This window comes from Anser brachyrhynchus, assembly GCF_964034855.1.
Source record: "Anser brachyrhynchus genome assembly, chromosome: 2".
Classification (NCBI taxonomy): Eukaryota; Metazoa; Chordata; class Aves; order Anseriformes; family Anatidae; genus Anser; species Anser brachyrhynchus.
This window is the reverse complement of record NC_137695.1, coordinates 15,899,155-15,923,709: the sequence shown is the minus strand read 5'-3', so window position 1 is coordinate 15,923,709 and position 24,555 is coordinate 15,899,155. Positions and strand designations below refer to the sequence as shown.

The 24,555-nt window shown below is 36.7% G+C and overlaps 1 protein-coding gene and 1 long non-coding RNA gene across 4 annotated transcripts in view; one reads left to right on the top strand and one right to left on the bottom strand.

Annotated features, from left to right (window-relative positions):
* Positions 1–1,131: 1,131 nt before the first annotated feature.
* The window catches only part of ITGB1 (integrin subunit beta 1), a 44,700-nt gene continuing 21,276 nt past the window's right edge, over positions 1,132–24,555 (bottom strand). The window contains exons 4-16 of one of the 3 annotated variants that reach the window (XM_080581459.1): positions 23,769–23,991; positions 21,642–21,812; positions 21,095–21,333; positions 20,053–20,208; positions 18,818–18,913; positions 17,790–17,879; positions 16,757–16,897; positions 16,433–16,635; positions 14,273–14,511; positions 11,996–12,218; positions 10,538–10,770; positions 9,619–9,785; positions 1,132–2,340 (exon numbers count right to left, since the gene is read on the bottom strand). In XM_080581459.1, the coding sequence (XP_080437585.1) occupies positions 2,275–2,340; positions 9,619–9,785; positions 10,538–10,770; positions 11,996–12,218; positions 14,273–14,511; positions 16,433–16,635; positions 16,757–16,897; positions 17,790–17,879; positions 18,818–18,913; positions 20,053–20,208; positions 21,095–21,333; positions 21,642–21,812; positions 23,769–23,991 (2,247 nt within the window). In that variant the 3' untranslated portion in view covers positions 1,132–2,274. Of the gene's footprint in view, positions 2,341–7,769; positions 8,791–9,618; positions 9,786–10,537; positions 10,771–11,995; positions 12,219–14,272; positions 14,512–16,432; positions 16,636–16,756; positions 16,898–17,789; positions 17,880–18,817; positions 18,914–20,052; positions 20,209–21,094; positions 21,334–21,641; positions 21,813–23,768; positions 23,992–24,555 lie in introns of those variants that run through there. The other 2 variants (XM_080581461.1, XM_080581460.1) reach the window with 2 other exon arrangements.
* On the top strand, positions 2,347–7,615 carry LOC308190297. The gene is made up of 2 exons (XR_013947050.1): positions 2,347–6,287; positions 6,344–7,615. It is a non-coding gene; the product is annotated as an uncharacterized lncRNA (long non-coding RNA).

Below are 24,555 nucleotides of genomic sequence, written 5' to 3'. Positions count from 1 at the left end.
TTGTCCAAAGTAAATCTGATTAAATTATTATTTACAATGCTTTTGTCTTCTGTATTTGGAAAGGGAACACAAGCGCCTTCTCAAACTAAGAAGCAATCCAGAGCAGTGCTGTGGACTTTGTTATGAAGGACAGCAGGCTACACTATTCTACACTATTGCATGGCTTCTTCCAATCTGTGAATTTGCTCTCACTTGCACCAACCAGCAAAAACCGTACCTGTTGCCAAATCCAGTAGCCCAAGAGAAGCAAGGCTGCTGCAGCACCATGTCGCCAGGGCCAATTGATAGTGAGGTGAAGCACACAGCAAGTGTGTACACACAAAATATGCACATAGTACATAGATAGATAGAAAACAGCACTCGGGATGAATGCCCTCATCTGATTTCCCCTTTCTGGCTGATCACAATGAAGGCCCAGTATTGGGAGACAGACAGACAGTGTCTGTCCCTGCAGTGACTGGGCTTGGTCTAACCAGGAGCTGGTCCCTGTATCTCCATTCCCCTGTTGCTGCTAGCTGTGAAGGCGCTGCTCCAGCAGTGATGCAGATCTCCCGCCCTTGGAGACACCAACACACACAGGCACACCATATCTACTGCTACTTCAGTTTATCCTGAGAAGTTTAAAAAAAACCACAAAACCCAAAAATCGTACAGAGTCGATTCCATGAACATACTATACCATGTTTTTAATTACAAAGTGGTTTTGATAATACATCTAGAACATTGCACCCTTAAAAATTCATTAACATTTTCTTTTCCTAAAAATGCATTATTTTTCTCATGTGTTGTGAAACAGCATTAACCACGTAGTCCATTTGATAGAAGAGTATTGAACTACAGCACTTCTTTAGCACACATACAAATAAAAGGCAGTGGCTTAACATCAGTTGTCACTGTACGTGATACGTTGATGCTGTATGTGCTGCACCCTGACCTTTATGCATTTTTATACAACAAATGACTTCTGTTACCCAAGATTGCTTTTACCTAACCTACCTTTTTAACCTAAATTTTCTCAAATTTGATGTAAAAGATGTACTTTGTATTATTAAGATATCTATTACCTCTTTCCCAGACACAGTTCTTTATTTTTTTCCCCAATAGTATCATCTTTAAAAGACAGAGACAAGATTCAAGTATTTTAAGGTACTTTTATTTAATAAATAACTTCAGTAATAGCACTGTAAAAAGTGAACATCTGTTAAAATAAAAAGGCACTTAAAACAAGAAGATGACTAGGATGCAGTTTGAATGGTCAAAGGCAAATATACATGGCACATGTCAAAAATGTGTGACTCGTCACATGACAAACTATGCAATCTTAGCTACAGGGCAAAGGCAAATTTACAGCTAAGACTGCCCAAAAAGAAAAAAAAAAAAAGCTTGTGTTGATACAAAAATATTACAAAAAGAATTGCAAACAAATACATTAAAAAGATTAGAAGGGTGACAAAGCACCAGGCTTTAAACTAAGGAAACTACAGAAGAAAGACACAGTATGACATAAGGCCCTTATGAGTTTTGAGGATGTCTTGGTAAAGTACTTCATGATACTGCCACCCAGGGCTTGAATTTACAAAGAAAAACTAGGCAAGTTACCAGTCAGCAACTTTTTCAGTAATGGCACGTGTTTTAAAGCTATTTATTCCTTCTTAAAATTCTTTCCAAACCCTTTCATCTTAACCATAACCTGGCAATAAGCAATTAAAAATAAGTATGCACACACTTTTTCAGTCCTTTACTCTCCTCGTTTCCAACTTACTCAACTTACCATATACTTAATCATATATCTAGTAAGTAGAACACCAGTTATTCACCAGCTCCATGCTACATGAGTTTAATTATACCTGCAAACTCAAGCCCTGATTTCCCTGTAAAGCTAAAAAATTTTAATACTAAATGGCTAGGCAGAGCCCTCATGCTGATTGCTTTAACCATTTCCCTCCCATCATGTCATAGCAGTATCACACCCTGTAGAAGATCTAGATTCACAGCAAGGGAGTGGAAAAAGGTCAAAAAGGCACCATGTGACCTTAGCTGACTAGGCTATACAGTCTCAAGTTTTTTTGTCAGACCCCGGCACTGATTATTTTTATTTGCAAAAAAAATAAAAATAAAAAAATTACATATGGTACATTCTCAAAACCTGAACAGGAAAACAAACCTATATGTAATGAATTAGTAAAATCACTGCAGTTTGCCCTAAATCTATCTTACTGTGACTACAAAAATTGCTATGCTGCATACAGTGTTGTGAAGTTATACAAGCAGTGTTCATTTTCCCTCATATTTAGGATTGACCACAGTTGTCACTGCACTCTTGTAAATAGGATTTTCACCCTAGAAAAAGAAAAACATTTATATTAACATTCAAAGAGATGAAAAAAGCACTGTGTTTGCAAGAAGTATGAAAATTAGCTTAAGAAATTATCCACAAATGTTTTGTTTGTATACAAACAGCTTAAGTCAAACTATTTTTCCCTCTTGCAACTTTAACAAAGGCATGCTTAGCTAATAAAGCAAAGGGTTAGGGCATGATCCTATTCAGTTTATGCCACAGGTTTCCTTCAATACTGCTGCACCTCATATGCTCGTATCTCAGGGCTGAGCAGTCAACTCAGGTCTGTAGCCCATTATGCTTTTTTAAAGAACTGCAAACGATATCTTTTGAAACTATGACAGATCACAGACCACATTCTGCTATAATTAATATCTGAATAGCTTATTTCATATTATAATTTAATTCTAGTAACAGATTGGAAAGGCTTGTACTATTTTAACAATACACATACAATATTTAATGTTGAACATTAGCACTTGTCATTCTCATTTTATTCCTGCAGGTTTCCCCCCATCCCAATATACAGAAAATGCATAGTTAAAACTAAGAGATTAGTGTCCTGGTGAGAATGCTGTAATAAAAACATTATTTCTACTGATAAGAGGAATGCCCACATAACTGCTTATCTCTCTCTTACTGAGATTTGAAAACCTCTAAAATAAGCTTACTTTAAGTTTAAACTTCCCTTGTCCCCAAGTTTCCTTTTATCTCAGTAAATCTTACTCCATTTATGGCACATCTTTGCACACCTACGATGAACTCGTTGAACTCTAAATGAATAGATAAATCTTATTAGAAAAAACTCCACCTGCTAGAACTCCACTGATACAGCCTGCATCTCCAGTACTGTACTCTTACCACAACTACACTTCAAGCTAAATAAACATTGTTTATCAATGTAAAGCTCTTCTGTGCATGTATGAATAATTTCTGAGGAAATTCAGTACAGAGCAGATCTCAGCCTGAGCACTGCTCTGGCTAGAACTGTATCTGGCCTTCATTAGCAGCAGGGGAATATCTGAAGGTTAGGAAGGGAGTATCTTTGAGGTTCCTCCCAGCTGAGATAACTTATAACACCATTATTCAATTCTGCCCTATTAAATTACAAACCATTTAAAACATTTCAGGTTAAAATTATTGTTCCTACAGTCAAAGGAAATCCTAGCCCTACACCCCAACCCTGGATGACATTTTTTTTCCTTTAATCTTTGATAGTCTGGCTTTGGGTGTAGAGCAAACTGTGTCTGGTAGAGACTTATTGCTTTAATAAAGTAGATTTTCAAGTAGTCTTTTATCGTACTTCACACAGCACTTCAGCTCAGATGGCACATAGCAGGTGTTCTGTAAAGTGTCTAAACCTAAGTGACTAGTATTACCCATTAAACGGGTTGCATCTTGCCATGAGATGCTGTTCCAAATATTCATTTTATTTCTAAGAAACTCAAAGCCCCTGTAAATATATGTGATTTATAGAGATTAAGCATGCCTGTTTTTTCCAGGGTCGTAAACATTGAACATCAACTACAAATACCACAGGATGTGCCAAAAGGTGACAAGACAAGCAAGAAACAACTTGGTCTGAAACCTTCATATCAATTCCTAGGAAGTTTGTTGCCTTCTATTTGTGAGATCTGGCAAGGGACAAGTGACTGTACCCCAACAGAGGCAGCTCCTGCTGCTAGGGCAAGCCCAATTAGCTGGTATTCTGCCTTTCTGTCACAGTTTCTCTCAGACAAAAAGGGTATTTCTCCTTAAAGTAGGCTTTTCTACATGCCAGAACCAAAGAAGCGCATGCAATCTTGCTAGATCTGCCACCCCAGCCTAATCTCTCAAGTCCAGAAACTGCACTGCTGGACAGTGTCTCTTCCCTGGAAATCAAGATTCTCTACTTCATCTCCTCAAGACCTGAGTCAGCATCATCTGGTTTGAGGTAAACGTGGAACTAGGTGTCCAGTGTTGGCTAAACTTCACAAATACACGGTAACAGTAAAAGGCTCTTCTATCAGATGCCAGGACAACTCTCTCTTGATTAAAAATCTGTCATCTACTGGTTTGGAAAGGGATGGGTAGCTGAGGGAAAGAATTTATTTCTGACAGAAACACAGTGTTGTGGCTAGTTCTCAGCCAGAAAAATTATCAAGGCAAAAATTATTTGTACCTTCTTCCCAGAATATTTTTTTATTAAAAGGTTTTGAAACAGTAAGATACAGATTAAACTGAAAAAAACATCCAGGGATAAGGGATTTCATCAGTAACTGAAATACCTCATTATGCCTCAAAGGGCTTGGCAACGTATGTTGATTGTTTCCTAGACAAGTTTTAACAAAAACTTCGGAAACAAACAAAACAGGAAAAATCCACACACACAGAAAAAAAAAACAGTAAAATTTGTAGTTCAGAGAAAGTCTATAAGCTTAGTAGGCTATATTGAATACAGATTAGAAAATAATGCACATAGCTTTTCAACAGCAAGGCATTATATAACACTTGTTACTCTGTGCTTTTAACCTTCAACATTTTACAAAACAGACTACCCCCTGCACAAGCATGGAGGTATATGTTTACATTTTCTTATTTGTAAAAGAGCAGTAACTTCCATCCATCAGGTATTGCAGGAATCAGTCCAAAGGTTAGGAGTAAAACCTGGAAATCTGCAGGGTACAACTCACGCAATTAATTTCTATTTGGAATCAGGTCCAAAATGCAATTTGCAAAATATGACTGTAAATATTTATTATAATGCTTCTTCAAGAGAAATCATGATTTGAGATGTACAAGCTCTTTATTTAGCTAGCATAACGCCTATTTACAAAGAAAGTGAGATGCTGTACTGTCCTCCCCTGGGCTTACATTTACAAGAAGTCACACTGGGATTTAGGTCACAGAGCAGCACTCAACCAGGTGCCTCCCCACATCAGCTGAGCGTCTCAGTTCCCGCTACGAATAATGGAGATTCAGTCGCCACAGTCAGAACTGCTCAGCTTAACCCAACCTGGCGCTTAATCACCTTAGCAGCCTGTGTGGCTTTACTGCCTGTAACCAGAAGAGAGGCGCCCGAATGGCTTCTGTTAGCCAGGCACTGGCAGCACTGGCCTTGCCAGCCACGCTCAGTCTCTGTCTCAGCAAAGTCTTCTGGACAGTTTATTATTAAAACTAACATGGAAGTAGTAAATAATACGTCCACTAGTCTAACCCAACTCTCACCTCACTTAGTCCCCTGACAGCTGGCACACGGTACGAACTTCCAGAGGTTAGCAGCATTCCCTATTTTTAACTGGCCACTAAAACGTGGTAGTCCAAACTTGCTTAGACAAGAGCTACGGCTTTGTAAGTAAACCCATTTCCTTTATGCCAGTGCAGAAAACACACTGGTTTAAGCATGCAAAGTTAGGAAAAACTTCTGCCACAAGTTCTTATAAATTAAAACATCACACACACTTAAACAAAAACAACAATAAAACAAATCAACAAACAATAATTATATGCAAGATAGAATGAAATACATTGGACAAAAGATAGAGGCATTTAAAAAAATACCTTCAAGAGAGAATAAAGCATCATGTTCTTGCAACAGTACTTATTTTTAATCAGACTGGGCTGTTCAGAAGTAAACAGTTTAGTCTGGTGCTTTATAAGGATAAACTTATTATACAGGATGTTTGATCAACCTTTTTATTCCTTTTTTTTTTTTTCCATGGACTTACTGCTTCAACAGTCACCTGAAATACCTATATAGTGGGTTTAAACCCTAGGTCTGTAGGAAACTGCACTCCAGAATATTTAAACTCGCCCAAATTGTTCAAGAGCTGGCTCTTACGATTTTCAGCTCTCATACTTTCGTTTTATTCATTATATTACCATTATCATTACTCATTATTTTACAGTAAAAAGACAAGTCATCTGTCAATCTGTAAATACAGCAACTGAATCAGAGGATAAAGCAAAGGCCCAGGAGGGGCCCCAGTTGAGGGCAGTACAGGTGACAGAGGGCATCACCTAAAGGCCCAGGTTGAGGGCAGTACAGGTGACAGAGGGCATCACCTACCACGACTGGAAGACCAGAAGAAAACAACTAGCCTACAACTAAGCAAATACCTTTTTAACGGCACAAATCTAAACCATGCAGTCGGTGCTGCAGGCCAAGGACAAACTGAACTCGGTTCAGCCTAGCCTCCCTGAGCACCAGATGCAAGGGAGCTGCGGGGACAACCCCTTCGCTGTGCCACAGCCCAGGGCTGGTGAAGTACCCGGGCACCTGGTCCATGGCGAGCTGTGTGCTGCTGCAGCTCTGCTCGCGGCAGTAACCAGGCCACGTATCAGTATGACTGCTATGGAAGGGATACACAAAGTGCACACAATTTCTTTTATTGTGTATGTACACATCTGGAGGGAACTTATTCCGGTGGATTTTTCTTGTAATGGGATTCCAGAAAACTTCCTTGTCAACGTGAGACAGTTCTTTCTTCCTCTCGTATTGAATGGAAGCCCAGAAAATCTGAGATATAGGGAAAAGGAAGACTTTCTCCTTTTTCTTTTTATGGGTGACCTGTTCTGCCAATACTTTCTGGTGGCCAATAAAGCTAAAACAGCCTGCCCTCTCTCTCCAAGGATCGGATATTTCCATGGATACTAGAAAGGATTAAAATCATACTTGAGAACCTACACTCCTTCATATTTTTTGATTTTCACAGTAAGTGAAACAAGAAGGCAGGATTCACTCTCCATGGAAAGAAAGCTTTCTGCAAGAAGTGAATTTTGAGAAGAAATGGCAACACTGAAGACATTATATCCTGGGAGGAGTCATGGGGTAGAGAGTGAGAAGAAAGAATGGAAGTTACACACCATGTGGTTTGTTACATGCTTGTTCTGCACGGAACAGAAAATACACAAGTCAGTGAACAGCAGGAAAAGAAGGTAACAGAGACTTAACAGATGGAATACGTGAAATATTCAAGAGGAGTAAGAACTCAATCTCCTCCCCAAAATAATCAACTCTGAGAAGAAAAAAAAATGGAAAGAAGGTGAATGTGGTCACTGTGGCAAGCAAAACATTTTTTTTAAATTTTTTTTTTTTTTTTTTACAATCCGTTTTGGACACACTGGAAAATAAAAAGATTGTAAAGAGAAAAGGAAAGTACTTTTCATCAAGCTGGAGCTCAGAATGCTAGACAAAGTATTTGAAAATGTCATAGTGAGGACAGGTAAGAGCTCAAATACTCTTAATTCCCATTTTCTCTTTACAAAATCTTTCAAGTGCAACACTGGAAAATTGAAACAGCAGACAGAATAAAATTTGAGATAGAGATCCTTCCCTTCCACTAGCTCCTGAAAAAAGCCCTTTGATATTTAAAGGGATGTGCTGTCTTCCCAACGTTTTCAGGTCCCACTCCCTCCCTTTAATCAGATTTTCTGCATTTCTTACCTCTCAGCACTCTGACATCTGCTCCCCTACTCATCCCCCCTTTCCCACTCCTTCCCCAGCAACTGGGAATCCCAGGGAAGGAGGAGAATCCTAAAGCATTCAAGACAGTGCAATCTTAAAGTCTACACAGGATATCCATCACTTCTGGTTTACTGTCTTGCTCTTCTGGATACTACTGTTTGTCTCTGGGTATGAAGAGAACTGAAGTCAGCATTTCCAAACAAATTAGGAGTTCAGACAAAGTTTAGGAAGGACTAAGAAACTAGGGCAAAATGTACATCTGGAGGGGACAAGAACACTTCCTCCTCTCACATGAATGCTCTTTTCTAAGGAAGGCCCCAAGCTGACTGAGCTACAAGGATCGATATTGCCAGTTACAACAGAAATAGGGATGGAAAAAATAAGATGCATATTTAATTACCAAATGAGTAGAGCATATGCATTTCACACTTTAAATTCAGGCTCATTCTATGCTAGGTTAATAAGCCAAAGCACTTAAAAAAATATTATATTTATAGGCTGGATATCTCAGGAATATCTAAACCAGCTTTGCAAACACATCAGTTTTAAGCAAACTGATTGCTGATTTGAGGGTGTAGAAGATAAATCCTTCCCTGAACACTGCATTTCTTCACAATCCAAAGAGCTTCTTTAATCCAAAGAACTGTTCTATTATATACCCACATAGTTATTCACAAATAGTTCATTTAAAAAAATATATCACTTGTAGAATAGTTTAAGCCAGTACTGGTGATATTAGTAAGTAAGCAATCTTTCTGTCAAAACAAGTTAGACTTTCAAGCTGCATTCTTTAAAACCCCAGAATCAAAGCAGCAGTAGATAAACTGCACAAGACTCAAATTGTGATTAACTGACTGTGACACACAGTGAGTTCGAAGTGACATGCAAAGGAAAAAAAAGGAAGAAAATGAAAGAAGATACAAACTGAGACTTAGAGACCAGCTTTACGTCCATAGTTTGGATTCTTGAAATTGTTAATAGGACTCTTGTATATTGGGTTTTCTTGCTGAAGTAAAAGAAATGGTCAATGTCGAATAATTCAACAGGGAAAAAAAAGCAACATTCTCAACTGTTACTGAAAAAATCATGCCATATATAAAGAAAATTGTTAGTATTATTTTTCCAATTTAGACTTAATTTTCTTAACAGAAGACATCCTAGGAGATTTTTTCAAATTATTCCCTCACCAACCGTATATGGGTATTGACCTATAGAACAGTAGCACAGGGTTTTTGATTAGCAGATTCCTAGCATTTCCCAGAGGCAGAGACCCCATATCACATGTAAGCCTACAGACCATAAGGCTTGCTTTTCTTACGTACTTTTTCTGTTGTCAAGAGGTTGGGAAGATTTCAACAAGCCAGCACCAATCATGACCTTGCAACCAGTTATTGAAATCTCCCAACTAATCCCATGTGAATATTTACAAGATCTCTTTCATAAGCATAAAATTTCCTTCTTTATTTTATACAAGTGTGATTTTCACCTTCTAACAGACATTTTAATAGTATCTTTATAGAATGTGGTACAACTGCAAAGCTGAACTATTCTCTCACCATCACATTTTCTCTCTGAAATTTTATTCCAACTGAAGTTATTACTCACTTTTCTAAACCAAGATCTTCTTCTTGAAGAGGACTGTGATTTTTTTTGTTTGTTTTTGTTTTGCTATTGGTAACAAATGACACATTTTAAATCAGCTTAAAAAAAGGATATTTCTGTATTCCTGTCCTATGGAGAAACAAATCTGAAACATGTAGGGCATGTGAACAACAATCTCCTAATCCTCACCAACTACTGCAGCTTTTATACAAATAAAAGCCTCCTCACTTACCGTATCCCACTTGGCATTCATCTTCTCCTTTTCAAATTTAGCAAATTCTCTTCTGTCATGAATGATCATTAGTAGTTTCCAAATCAATAACAACGCAAGTCCAATAAGAACAATTCCAGCAACCACACCAGCTACAATAGGAATGATGTCAGGGCCACTAGGGCATTCTAGGGAACAAAACAAGGAAAAAATGATTTTACAGAATGGTGAAGGTAAGGTGTATGAAGATGCCTTTAAAATTTTATTTTGCGCTGAAGCCAGTATTTAGAGTACCAAAGATAATACTACTTTCACTTCAAATTACTAAAGTTTTAGTACAGAACATCTTGTAACATTCCATCTTATTTTTATCCTTCTAATTTTTGTTTAATCTTAGCAATAGAATATTTAATATTCTGATGAAGTCTACACACTGCTAACCCTTTAAGCAATTCATCCAGAGTATAAGAATAAAATAGCTAGCAATTGTATTTCAAACATGCAAGAGCTTTAAGTTAAAAAAGGTGTTCCTCATTTTATCTCAGACTGTAAGTAATATATATAGATGTTACTTAGATATGTGCTAGTTAGCAACTAACACTTTGCTTCTACGCAACTTTTTTTTCTTTTAAATATTTCCTTATCTTAGGAATCGATCTCTACTGAAAGAAAAAAAATACAAACGGAAAACAAATCTATATACCTGATTTTTTTGTTTTTAAAAAACAAAACCCTTTCCCATCAGCCTAAAGAAAAAACAGATCTAGAGAGACTTATGTTTTTAAAAAAGCCACTGTGTTTCCAGAGATAAGCAACTCTCACACAGGAAATAGTTCCTATTGCTGAATGCATCTAACTCAGGCAAAACAACCAGAGCGACTTTGTACTATGTAAGTGCGGAAATTAAGGTGACAGAGAAATGACAACATCATGTTTATACCTGGGGTCTCTACCACATGGACATTGGCTTCACCATTTGAGTTGACGGAGTATGTGAAGTAGAACCAGCAGTCATCGACGTCCTTCTCTTTGCAATGAGACAGTGGATCGGGCTGGCCTGGTTGCGGTAATTTGTCTCGACTTTCTACCCGTGTCATGTTAAAATGCATACATTCCTGAGAACATGTTTCCTTCTTTTCACCCTTATTGAAAGCTCTGCATTGAACACAGTCCCTGTGGAAATGCAAATCAGAAGCAATGCTTTCTAGTATATTCACAAAAGATTTTCAGCATTTAATCTAAAGAAATGTAAATGAGGGGAAAAAAACAAAAAACAAAAACATTGCCATAAAAGCAAAAAAAAAAGAAGCAAGACTTTTTTTTTAACCAGTCGTAACATTAATGTATCTTTTGATTAACAAAAACCTGCTTTGCCAAATTTCTGTTTTACTGAATGACTGGCAAGCTTCAAGGACAGAGGGTTAAAAAAAAAAAAAGACCTAAACTTCTAAAAGGAAATAATTCTAAAACATTTTCAACAATTACACCTGGAAAATGAATATTCTCTCAAAGAAGTTAATGTAGGAGCAGAAGATTTACAATGAAACAGTATCTGAGAGACTGATGGGTTAAAAAGAACGAACTGTGTAATTAGTTTTACAGTAAGATATCACTTGAATAAATCATTGAAAAATAGCAGACTGAGCAGGATTTTTATAGTAAAAAGACTGAGCTAAGAGAAATCTTAAAGTCAGTTGCACAAAGCTAGGAATCAGCAGAGCCACTACTCAAATTTATTTCAAAATTCTGAATGTAGAAAACAGTTTCCTTGAAAAAATCTGGATTTCCTAAGACAGGGATGCAGATTTCATTGGCCCCCACACATCTAAGTTTAGTTTTTGCCTGTCAGGATAATCTGAATTCTTCAATAGGATTTTAGAAAAAAAAAAAAAAAAAGGTTAAAAACAAAACAGAAGTTCTAAGCAAAAAGCTTAGCTGAAATTTTAACTATTCTGGAAACTGTGCAGTTTATCTATGCTTACTTTTGCTGCATTAATTCCAAAAGTTCAAGACGGTGGGACTTGACTTTACAGCCTGTCACATCAGACCTAAGCTTCCTGCAACTCTGCAGAAAGTTGGCTGTTAGCAGGCATACATGAAATAGGGGAAAGCTGTAACCTGCCCAAGTCAACGTGAACGGATAAAACTGATTTAACGTAATATACCCATTTCTGTGCGTAACAAAAAACAGCAGTGAAAGAATTTAAGAAAGAATTTTTAGAAAGAATTTAACACTGTTTAGTTTGTAATTCTTGATTCTCACCTTAAGACTTTTATTACCTAAACAGATAGCATTATATTCCTGCATTTCAGGGCACACCATATTTTTCAAATTACGCATAAATTCACCATGAAGCCAAATGAATGGAAGCTAGGATTTGGTTTTCTAGATACTTACTTGTGCTCTGCACAGACACCAAGGCAAGTCTGACACATTTCACATGTGGGGCCTTGGAATTTGGGATCTGTACAATTACAAGTTCCACATTCACAGGTTCCTCTTCCATTGCAAATCTGCCCGTTAGATGCCATACATGGAGTAGTATCCAGGGAGCAATCACAAGCACTGCCAGTGAAGTTGGGGAAACACTCACACACTCTGCATTTGCAGATACCATTTCCTGAGCATTGAAAAGATATTTCAGTTAAATGAAGTCTTATATTAAACAAGTTTATGACATTAAGAAACAAAATGTTTACCATCTTCAAATATATAGGGAAAAGAAAACTCTGGTGGACAAAAAATGAATATACTAATGAATCAAAAGAGCTAAAAAATAAATTTATGTCCTTAAAAAACTACTTACAGAAGTTTCTTTCCTTCTCCCATTTTCCTACATTTGGATTTCCTTTCATAAACAAAACGATGAGACTACGGAAAGCTGATCAAAACAGTGTAATGTGATGGCCATACCTCATGGGTGGATAGCATCACAGGACTGCTTCAGCTGGCAATTTTGTATGTATATAAATACTCTACAGATCAATATTTATTGATCACTACTGTACCTATCTCTATGTAAATTTATAATGCAAGATCTAAAAAGATGAGGAATGCACTAACTTAGACTTTATAACATAGAAAAATGAAACACCTAGAAATATAGAATATTCTGAGTTGGACGGGACCCACAAGGATCATCGAGTCCAACTCCTGGTTCCACACAGGACCACCCAAACATCAGACCCTATGTCTGAGAGCATTGTCCAAATGCTTCTTGAACTCTGGCAGGCCCAGTGCCATGACCTGTCCCAGTGCCTGTCCCTGGCCTGTCCCAGTGCCCAACCAACCCTCTTGGTGCAGAACCTTTTCCTGACACCCAGCCTGACCCTCCCCTGTCCCAGCTCCATGCTGTTCCCTCGGGTCCTGTCGCTGTCCCCAGAGAGCAGAGCTCAGCGCCTGCCCCTCCGCTCCCCTCGTGAGGGAGCTGCAGGCCGCCATGAGGCCTCCCCTCAGCCTGCTCTGCTCTGGGCTGAACAAACCCAGGGACCTCATCTGCTTCTAACATACGTTCCCCTCTAGTCCCTTCACCATCTTTGTTGCCTTCTTTTGGAGGGGGTCTCTAATAGTTTTAAGTCCTTTTTATACTGTAGTGCCCCAAAATGCACACAATACTTGAGGTGAGGCCACACCAGTGCAGTGCTCCCTTAGGCTCCTTATAAAACCTTTCAGCTACTGTAACTCCGTCTCACCTGAGCTTTACGCTCTTTACATTCCCTACAGAGGAAACAGATATCCGTATCTCAAAAAGGGCAATTTGGATGGAATGGAAAGATCTCTGGCTACACTTCTTCTTCTCCATTGAAAATAAAGTGTTCAGGTCAACACTCCTCTGTCACCATCTATTTTGGGACACCACCACCACTGCTCCTAACCTTTGGACAGCTGATGAGCAACAGGTGTATTCCATCTAAATCAGACAGATTAGGTATTCTCTTAATTCAGTTAAAGCTTAGCGCCTTCTCTGTTTCATTTTTTGGATCGCAGTCAAAACTGAGGTAGTAGTTACACTCCTACCAGCTACTTCCATGTATGAAGAAGCCTAAGGAAGTTACAGGACAAAAATATATGCAGCAAAATTAAGTTAGACACTCGCTGCTAGACGATTTTCTAAATTGCTTTTAATTTCAGAATAAAGTGCCATTTAGAGTCTTGTTTCACGTACTTAAAGCATCTTTCTGGGTGTAGCACATTCTAAGCTTCACTCACCTTTCAAAATAGTCTCAAGATAGCATCTCACTGGTATGTTGTCAAGCACAAGCTCAAACACTATTACAAGTAAACTGAGGTCATTATCTTTTTTTATTGACGCAGTGGTTACACTGAGCCAGAATAACTTTATAATCTCATGACAGTTGTCTCAGCATTCTTTACTATAATACCTGAGGGCAATTCTGTAATAAACAGCAGAAGTCAAGTTCAGTTTATATCCTTCTTTTAGCTCTGAATCAAGGAAGGCTGGAACATGTATTAACACACCCTATGTTCAGGATCACGAAGAGCTGTTTTATTAATAAAAAGTGTTTTCAGTCACTGTTACTCTGTGTATTTTCTCATCTCATCAAGTAGATATGTATTTTTAAGCTAAGTATCACTGCTTTAATGGGTACAGTTGATAGACTTGTAAACTATTCACCAGTTTTGTCTATAAAGAAGTCTGAAGTCACTTCTCACCTCCACAAATCAAACCATTTGATCGATCACAGTTGAAGTTATCACATTCACAATATTTGCCAGAATACACTTCGTTGGTGTTTTCTCTTTTCTTGCATACACATTGTCCACAAATGCATTCTCCATTGTTACTACATATTTCTGTACTGTTCTCCCTCCTGCAGTAAGCGTCCATATCCTCACTATTTACTTCATCTGTACTACATTCACAAAGTCTTCCAATTCGTCCTTCATTACATCTGCAAGGTAAGAACACGACTGAAAATTTAAACCTAATTAATTAAAACATATACAATAAAAAGACTGCAAAAATAGCACAGAGAACAGGAGTAATAGTGACTTATCTCAATGAATGTTCCAGGTTCAATTTAAAATAGGATTTCTAGCTACTTAACAGCTCTCGAAGCTGCTGGAGGTAACTCAACTAAGATGCTCCTATCCTGATTACTTTTTCCAGGTGAGAAACTGTTGTCACCACCTCTAACTAGATTGCCACATAACCACTATTAATTCCTCTCCAATGTGACAGAACCGTAATTACTTTTAAGTGACAGTGACTGTTCACTGTAGCTGCTGTTAACTTTCAATGAAAGAATTTCCCACAAACAGCAGCAACTAGTCAGGGGAGTAGCTGATCTTCAGAGTTGCTGAGCACCAGCAAATTCAGCTGAGATCTTTGGGGCTCAGCACTTATGAAGAATAAAGCAATGATGAAGAAATGGAGTTTGTTCTTGTTCAGCAATTGGCAAGCTGTTGTCACCTGTCATTCAGAGATGATGCTTCCATCATGAAACTGCTCTTGCTCCAAAAGCAAAAGGCTGTTCTTATCCACAGGTCTGTTATCCTGTGTGAAATTATGGGGACACTAATAACAGGGATACCAAGTTTAATGGTTCATTATTTAAAGGAAACACCAAAAAATGTCTTCAAAATGAAGCAATTTATTCAGTGTTTATTGTCTGAAGCAGTTATTCTTCAATTTACTGAGTATTAAGGAGTTAAGAGCCATATGTCATTCTTTCAAACACTCAGTTCTCTACAGTCATCAGCTTCACCACAACGATGTTAGTCAGTCCTACACCAGAAGTCCTATGAACTTGAAGTCAGTAACTTCTCCTTTATTTTCAGTCACATAAATAATTGCATATTGAAGTATGAGGAAAAAGACTTATAACTCTTATTTCAGCTACAGTTCACTGAGCAGGAACTAGTACTGTTTTCTGAAGTCCTGGATCTTGTTTTCCTTGGGAACTACTTAATTTTGTTCTGGTCTTTGCATTCTTGTCTCAAGGGTTTCCAAGAAGAGACTGTTTTCATTTTTGCTGTAGGTTTCTTGGGAAAAAAAGCCTTAAACCTTGACGTACTAGAGGCCAATCTTCAACTACTCTCCTAGTGGTGTGTAAATCCAGAAAATCCAGTATCATTTTACTTGATTTTCAAATGTGTTATGAGAGATCTACATCTGATCTAATAACTATGATTGGCAATAATGGAAATTTCAAAGGCATAAGTATATAAAAGATTACACATAAAGATTTATAGATGCATGTAATTAGAAGAAATATTTTAATAAGACCCTAAAAGGTTAAAAATAACATATGGGGAAGAGACTGAGGGAGAAAAAGTCATCCAAAATAAAAGTCGCAAAAGAACAACTACTTTACTCTTCCCTTCTATGAAATAATTGGTGCCAACCTAGGTAGGAGCTCCTATCAAAACCTAGGAGGACTTTGAATTTCTTGAAATCAGCAGAATTCACATTAGAAAGACAAAATTAGATAAGTACTAATATTTGCAAAAATATCACAAGTTAATCCCATTTTCTCCTATAATTCCGCTACAATAGATAGCCCTTAAAATTAAATATGGGAACAAAAAAAGCATTAAAGCCTACATCTTTTAAAGGACTAACCCAAGGCCACATTCTAATTCCGATGTGTGCAATAGCTCCAATATAATGATCGATATTATGAATTCCAGCACAAGGATTATTTGCAGATATATGACAGTATGTCAAGATGTCCTAAAAGAAATAGGGTTATAACAATAATTCTTGTTCCTTCATTCAAAAATTATTAAAATCAAATAAACCTTAATTAAGTAAACCAAATATAGCTCATATTTCCCATTTGCAAAAATAAATAAGGTCTATATATTTACCTGCATGCGCCACATTCAAATGTTCCATTCCCTTCGTGGCAGGCTGGACTATTAGGTTCTCCTTCGCTTTGACACTGACATTCACAGATGAACTGGAGATTAATTTCCACTTCTTCAGTGAATCCCAGTGGTTTAATTTTAATTGTTTCATTTTGTCCTTTCTTTGGACATTCGTTAGCTGTTACATTAATCTCAAATCTAACCTGAAAACAAAAATAAATGGAGTGCTATATTATTAAAAGAAACTTAGTAATATTTATAAAAAACAATAAATATTGGACACTTTCAATGAAATTTCAGAGTAGCACGCGTATTGGAAGTTACCTCATCTCCTATTGAAATGTTAGAACATTTCCTTCCATCTTCTTGTGTGTCATTCACTCCATTCTTGCAGTAAGACTTGTAACTGATTGCCACTCCTTTTGGTAGCTTACTGTTTTCCAGGATAACCTCTGAAGAAAGGGACTAAAACAATTGCTATTAGCTAACTCAGAATGGAGTTGCAAAAGCATTTTGATGAACTCTCCCTCACTCCTACTGATGCAGAGATATGCCAGGAAATGCAAGACATGCAGAAGAACAAGCAAAAGAGGCTTTGGGACCTGCTCCCAGTCCGACCTCGTGTTGTGCCCAGTGGCTCTCAAGGGGAAGCACAAGTGGCCTCTGGCTCTTAACACAACAAGGTCCAAGTACGCTCTTCTCCCTCAGGTATGTTTTAAGCAGAGGGAAATGCTGCAGCGTCTGCCCGTGCCCAGCAGACTGGGACACTTTGCCCCAGCCTTCCAGGTTTCTGGGCTGGGCAGTTCCAGTGTGCTGAGACAGACAGCCTCAGGGCTGCCCATCCTCACGCATGGTGACCCCTTCTCACACCTGAGCCCTGCTACGCATGGACGTTGGCAGACACTTGTTCTATGTACTCCAAAGGGGGAATGGTTCTCATTTACACAACAGCTATGAAGAAAATATTTTGGAGCCAAATGAAAAAACCACTGAGGTTGACAGAGACATTTTCCAGGTTGAAAAATGGCCCGCTCCTTTTCCATGTTGAAATAAGGCAAAGAGCCAAAGGTCCTAAAGGAAGGGTTATGTTTGTTTGTTTAAAGGGAAAACATAGATGATAAAATTAGAAGGAAGAAGTAAAGAGGTTAAGAGACCGTAAGCGTGTATCTTTCTAGTCATCTAAGCTCCGATCACAGTGCCTGAAAGTCTGATGTGGTTTTAGTGCACTGGCTGTACAGTTACAGTTTAGAATACAAACTTCCTATTTTGTAGAAAAATTTAAAATCTACCTTGGAAAAAATCATAGTAAATTAGAAGCAAGAAAAACAAATACTATACAAACAAAATCTGAACTCACATTGTATGCATCAATGATCAGCTGAATCACATTGCTGGAGTTTGAAGACAACGTTCCCACTGCTGATTTTGGTATCAGATTTTTCAGTTCCTGTCAATATTTACAAAAGTAAAAGGGAAGTTACAGCCTGACTAACAAATCAAGTATACATTGTAGTGTAAATACCTGTATGGTGTTATAATGCTTTACTGGATTAACCAGTCAAGATCAAGTACTTCAAAAAATAAAGTTGAAGTGTTGCCAGCATTCTTCATGATTTTTGAGGTTATACAAAGGAATACTGGAATAAAAAAGAAATATCCATCTTTCTCTTCTGCATTTTCACTTTAAATTTGTCAATTAAGACATTGATTTTATGGTAACAATAAAACAGAATAGAATAAAAGATGTTCTCTTGCACAAATTTACCACACACATCTTCAAGATCTTAAAAAAGAAGCACAAGACTTCTAGGGATAAATGTAAAAAAGATGATTTCTAGTGGAAAAAAACCTTACAATTTGAATACAGATAAAAGAACAAATTATACCTTGTTGCATTAAAATGAGGAAAAATAAGCATCTCTTTTACATAGTAATTTCTTATTTCATAATCACATCCAACATTCAATTTTAACCATCATGAATATAAATAGAGCAAAAAGGACAAAATATGTTCTTTCATAGGTGTCTACACTCTCCTAAGCTATTTTGTTGTAAAAACGTTCATAAAAAGTAGCATTGTAAGTATGTTCTCCACTGCCTTACATCTATAAAGGTATAAAAAGACACAAGGAGGATTATTTACTAAGGAAGTATGAGAACTGTTTTCTCCTTGGAAATTACTAACATGTTCAGTATCGCTTTGAATGACTTAAAAAAAAGGTTTATTAACAAAAACATAAATAGCAAAATACTACTGTGATCACTTCCATCCATACTTGTTTTAATTTCAAATTAAGCAACTTTAATTAATTCAGTCCAAACCTGAAGTCTCTAATGGGTTAAAGAGAAAAAAGTAGAGACCAGAAATATGTTACTTATCTTTACCTTATAAACTGCCTGAAACTCTTCAGTAACAGCAAAAATTGTCTGAATATTGTTCTCACTAAGCTTCTGTACCAGATGAGCAATAGAGGGGTAATCCTATTAAAAAACATCAAGCATAAAATGCAGTTCAAAGTTAATACACAAAGTAGAAAATCAGAAACATTTTGACAGTAGAAATACAAATTACTTCTAGAAACATTCATAAGACTTCTAACTAGCCAGCTTATGTTACAACTCTAAAGAAAAAACAATCCCTCAAACAAACAATCCTTGAAAAGATTCCATATATGCCCCATGAAGATAGGTGATCTTTGAAGGGACAACAAGAATGTTATCCTATTCCCCGACATTTAAATCCTCCAAGTTAAATTCCTAATCTCAATGTTCTCAGAAAATTATCTTTGATAGTTTTCCATATGACATCTCTGTGAAAACCACTAGCTTTTGCCCAGTTTCATAAAGAAAAGATTAAATAAAATTGAATTAATTGTAGGTTGTCATTGAACAAGCACTCTCAATTAGGAATACAAACATGCAAACTTTGTAAAGCTTATTGTGTTCACCCTATTAAGTAAGTGTTTTTCATTTCACTTTTCATCTGCTTAAATAAGACACGGTGACAATGTTGTTAAACATATTTTTATCATAAATTTTGCATCATAAGATTTTAAGCAGTCAGAGTTCTATCCCATTTCAGTTACAAATCAGTGCAAAATTGATTTAAAAATTACAAGTATACAGTGAGAGTTCATGATAAAATGATTCACAATGGCTAACAGACATAAAATAAAATAAAAAATAAAATATAAAAAGTAAAATACTCATGAACGGAGACTAATTACAGGCAGTTCTATCATCTGGGTCCCAAAGAAAACACAACTAGGTATGACGTTAGAAATAACTGGACGGTAGTAGAACTACTTCTAAACAAGCAGACTAAAGAAATAATAAAATAATAGGACAGAGCACCACAGTTTGCCAGTGAACAAGCAGTTATTAACTACCACAAATCATAGTGTCAAAGTTACCACTTCTTGAAGTTTTCCAATTAAGACTGGATTAATTCTTGCAGTTTTGCTTTACTTAAGCAAAAGTCACTTGATTTAATACATAGGCAAACGGGTAAAGTTTAGAAGATGTAGAATTCTGAAACTGTGCCAGTTTACTCAATTGACTTTTTTGAACTTAAACACCAGAAAATATAAATTTCCCTAGAAGAAAATGCAAAGACTTACGTAATAGTGGCTCATTGTGTACATATTATTTTCCAGATGACATTTCCCATCATTTGGTAAAACAATTCCACCAAGTTTACCGTCTCCTGCAAAGTGAAATCCAGCATCCGTGGAAAACACTAATAGTCTTGTAACATTTCTCCATCCAATTTGATCCTTAGGAAATAAAAAAAAAAATATTTCAGTATTCTGCACCACTTTATTTTATATTAATGTGGACCAACAATGAAGAGGTAAATACATGATAAGGCAGACAGATGTAGGAGAAGCCATATAACAAAAGCATCGTCCTGGAAATTGTAATTCACTCAAATCTTAAAAGCACTTATATTTAATTAAATGTCGCCTCTAAAATATTATCTGTAAGATTTTCACCAAAGGCAATAAACTTTCCTTCTGCACTTTTAAAATAAGACTCCATATAGTTACAGAAAGTCCTTACTTCATTGATTAACAATATATTAATAGAGTAACAAAGCAGTAAAGTAGGATATCATTTTTGGAGTCTATATTGCACAGGTGCATAGAACTGTGTCAGACCAGAAACATCAAAGAATAATGAAGCGATATACATCAGCTCTCCAAAAATAAACAAAAATCTGTTTTTGATCTACTTCTGTCTGAGAAGCTAGTAGAAATCAACATTCACCAAGCTATTCTGAAACATGAGCTAGAAAAACCATAATGACTCTTTGAAATCACTGGATAACAATTGCCTGTTTAGAATTCCCTGCACCTCTGAGCAGAATTTGACTCTTCTTTTGCAGCAACCTCTAAAAACATCATCTTTAGAACTCATCTATCTGACGTGAACACAGCCTGTGATCAGCACCTTCACATTTGCTGGCTTCATTCACTCACTAGAGGTCTCCACAAAACAAATCAATGTATTCATGCAGCCTAGTTTACCTTATCTTGCTAGCACAAGCATAACAAGTTGAAACATCAGGCACCATAAAACATTAAGGCTGTATTAAAACAATTTCATCTAATAAAGTATTAGTTAGAACAATTTTATCTCAGAAAACCAACACACACTTACCCCACAAACTGCAACCTGCATTATTGCATCAAATCCACCTTCAGGAGAATCCAAATTCCCAGAAATGTGCTGTTTACCTACAAGTTCATTAAATCTATTTCCTTCACTGGTAAGACTGAGCACATTTTTATAGCTAAATGGACTTGTACAGTTCTGGTCACCTGTACAAGGATTTCTGAGTTTGGCTGGTGTTGTACTTATATATGGCATCACAGTTTTCTCCACAAAAGAGCCAAACCCTAGGAGAGAATGAGAAAAACCCTGTAAGTCGAAGAATGGAATTCTATTATTTATATCGCGATGCAATAGAATACAAATTCATTATAGTTGATCTGATGTTAAAAAATAGCTCTCATATTTGTTTACATTCTACCTTCTCCATTACAACTATTCTCATATTCCTCAGTAGGTTTTATGTGCTAGCATGTTTGCCATAATACTGCTAGTTTTAAAAAAAAAATTATTCTTCATATGATGTGATTTTCACTTTAATGATGTGAAAAACATCAGGAAGGAAACTTTTTTTGAATAAGTAAATCTTTCTTACCAATTCGAAAGTCTGAAGTTATTTTTTGCATTTCTTGCATCAGAGCTGTTCCCAGACTTTTCACATTCTCTAAGTCATCTTTCATAGAATAGGAGAGGTCCATAAGATAGTAAAGGTCAATGGGGTAATCTTCAGCTCTCTTAAATTTTAATGAAAATGTTTGCGGTTCCCCTGTTTCAGAGATTAAACAACAAACAGAAACCATTAAAAATTCCACAATAACTACACTGGCAAGAAAAATGTCTTTTTAAGTAAAGTCTTTGAGATATTGACGATGAAGGTTTTGAGCTAGTGGTGAGGTTTTTTTCTCCTGCTAATTGAAATGGTTAACATTAAATTATGATGAAAGAATTTTGAAGGAGTATTTATTTCAGATGCCCAACTTTACACGTCTAATGCATTTCATTTCCCCATGGAAAATAGTGTCCTGCTAAAACCAAGCCTCTCTTAGTTGGTGCAATTTTAAATCTTGATGCTTGCAATAATTTTAACAAAGTTCCTGAAAGATCTAATAGCATAAATTTTCAATATCTATTTGCATCCAAGATGACTGAAGAAATCCTAAGGGTCTAGTTTCGGAAAAACACTCTTTAAATAGGTTTATAAAAGAAAAATCAGTTCTGGATAGATTATTTCAAGTTACTTTGCATCAAATTTAGGCCGAGCACAGAAACAGTAGTTGAGATAATTGGTTACTGTCTGTTGCAAATGTAAGCCAAGACCCTGTGCTTAGCCAACAAAAGCATGTAGTTTCACTCTGATGTTGAAAGACAGTGCACAAGAACTACCCCCAAGTTAAATGGAAAATAATTCTTTTGCCTATTGTTTATGAAATAAGGAATGGAATTGAAAGTTTTTTCCTCCATCCCAGCTTTTAGTCACTAAAGTGAAATGGTGATATTGCTGCTGATTAAGTCTGTTTAATAATTAGCAAATATTTGCTTAATATGAGGAAAATTAACAAGCTGGGGAAAGCATAAGATGGGCAAAGGGAATGAGTGTATGGATCAGGCAGCTATGCAGCATGTTTTATTTAAAACAAATAAAAGCTTTAGATTTTCCTTAGCTACTGTTTAAAAGAGCCTGCACAGAAAGCAAACATTCCCCTCTGTATGCACACAAACCCTAATCAGAGACCTTGTGACCAAAAGAAGTGCTCATAAACTGAACAATGATCTTTTGGGTTAATAGGTTTTGGTTGCCCAGGTCCCTTGTATGCTCTGCTGATCAAACTTGTGTCAGCAGACTATTATTTCGTCTCTTGAAGTTGAAAGGGTCACTAGAACTAAACAGGGCTAATACCAAAATTGTAAAATAATTTTAATTCCTTTCCTTCTCTTCCCTTTCCTCCCTGTGCTAAGCAGCCTCGGAACACGTTGCATTTATTGATGCAGTCCCCAACAAGCAGCTGCCTCCAAGTACAGGCTCTTATTCCAGGTAAATACAATATATTTTCGGACCTGGTTGCAGCACCTAGGAACTCTCCTTAAGGTCTGTTTCCATTATGTTCAAGTATTGTGTGAACTACCAGAATTTTTCCCCCACCCCCATTTTAATCAAATATCTCTTTATGGGTTTGAAATGGTACACAACTGCTTTGTTTTCATTAATGCAGTCTCATATCCACTTCTTTACCCTCTGGAAACTTTTATATAGCAAACTGAAAATCTTGCCACGTATTACGAAACCATTTGGCGCAGACTTTGCGTAACAGGAGTACTTCAAGGAATAGCAAGTGTTCTCATAACTTCTCTAGGTTTTTGCATGCTCCTCTACTTTTGTTACAAGAAGTCACACTGCAGAAAATCAACTGTAAAATACTGAAAACAGAACAATTTAATTTTTGTGACATATCTGAATCATTCTGACATTTTTATGAGCTTTATCTATTTTCTCAGAAATTATATCTGGAACAAGTGATAAAAACCTGTATCTAATCTTTTCTAAAAATCTGACAGTATTTGAATTACCTAAACACCTGGGGTTAACCTGAATAGTTCTGCTATTATTCAGATTATCGGAACAATAGCAGTTTCAGAAACAAAATGATTATACTTTCAAAACATAAAATGCACTTGTGGTGGTGACGGAAAAATCATATGAAGACTAGAATGAAACTGTCCTTACCGACTCTTAGTTTCAGTACTAATTTTTGTGGCTGGATCTGTGTAATGGCCTCTGGTTTCAGCTTCTCTGCAGCACCTATTTTACGGTTTGTTACTTCTCTATCTTCAAGCACCTGTTTGCTACCTCTAGGATTTTCTATATCTTCCATAGGACAGCCTTTACTTCTCAGTGCTGCCAAGTCATCACATCGGGCAGACGTTGGTTCTCCTTCTTGCAAGAAGTCCTGGAAAACAGGGGTGAACAAATATCAAATTTACAGCTATCTGCAATGTGCTATACTCTACACACAATAACACTTTTTTACAATGACTCCATCCTTATAAAAAAATTCCAGTAATAAAACACAGTTCTGAAATATGTTAAATTTTACTCAATGAAACAGTGGCTATAATTTAATCCAAGAGTTTGCATTTATGTATATAATCTGTGTATAAGCAAGATGAAAGTAAAAAATATATATCCAATGTCACCTCTAACAGAAGCAGGGCATCCTTTTAAATCAGCTACTCTACAAGTGACAGCAGATGGGAAAGGCTCACATCTTCATGCAGTTGTCAATTATGTGAACTTATTTGTACAGTCTACTTTCCAATTACCCTCCTTTTTTTCTTTTTGAAAGGCTTTAATTAGAGATTATGTAAGAGTACCTTGGTACTCCACAACAAAACAATGGCAATATGCTGACAGAGCAGGGGAAGATGGACAACAATCCAAAAGTAAGATCCATTAGCAGCAAAAAAAAAGTTACTTTGCTCTGAACACAACTTACTATTACCTCAAATCTTCA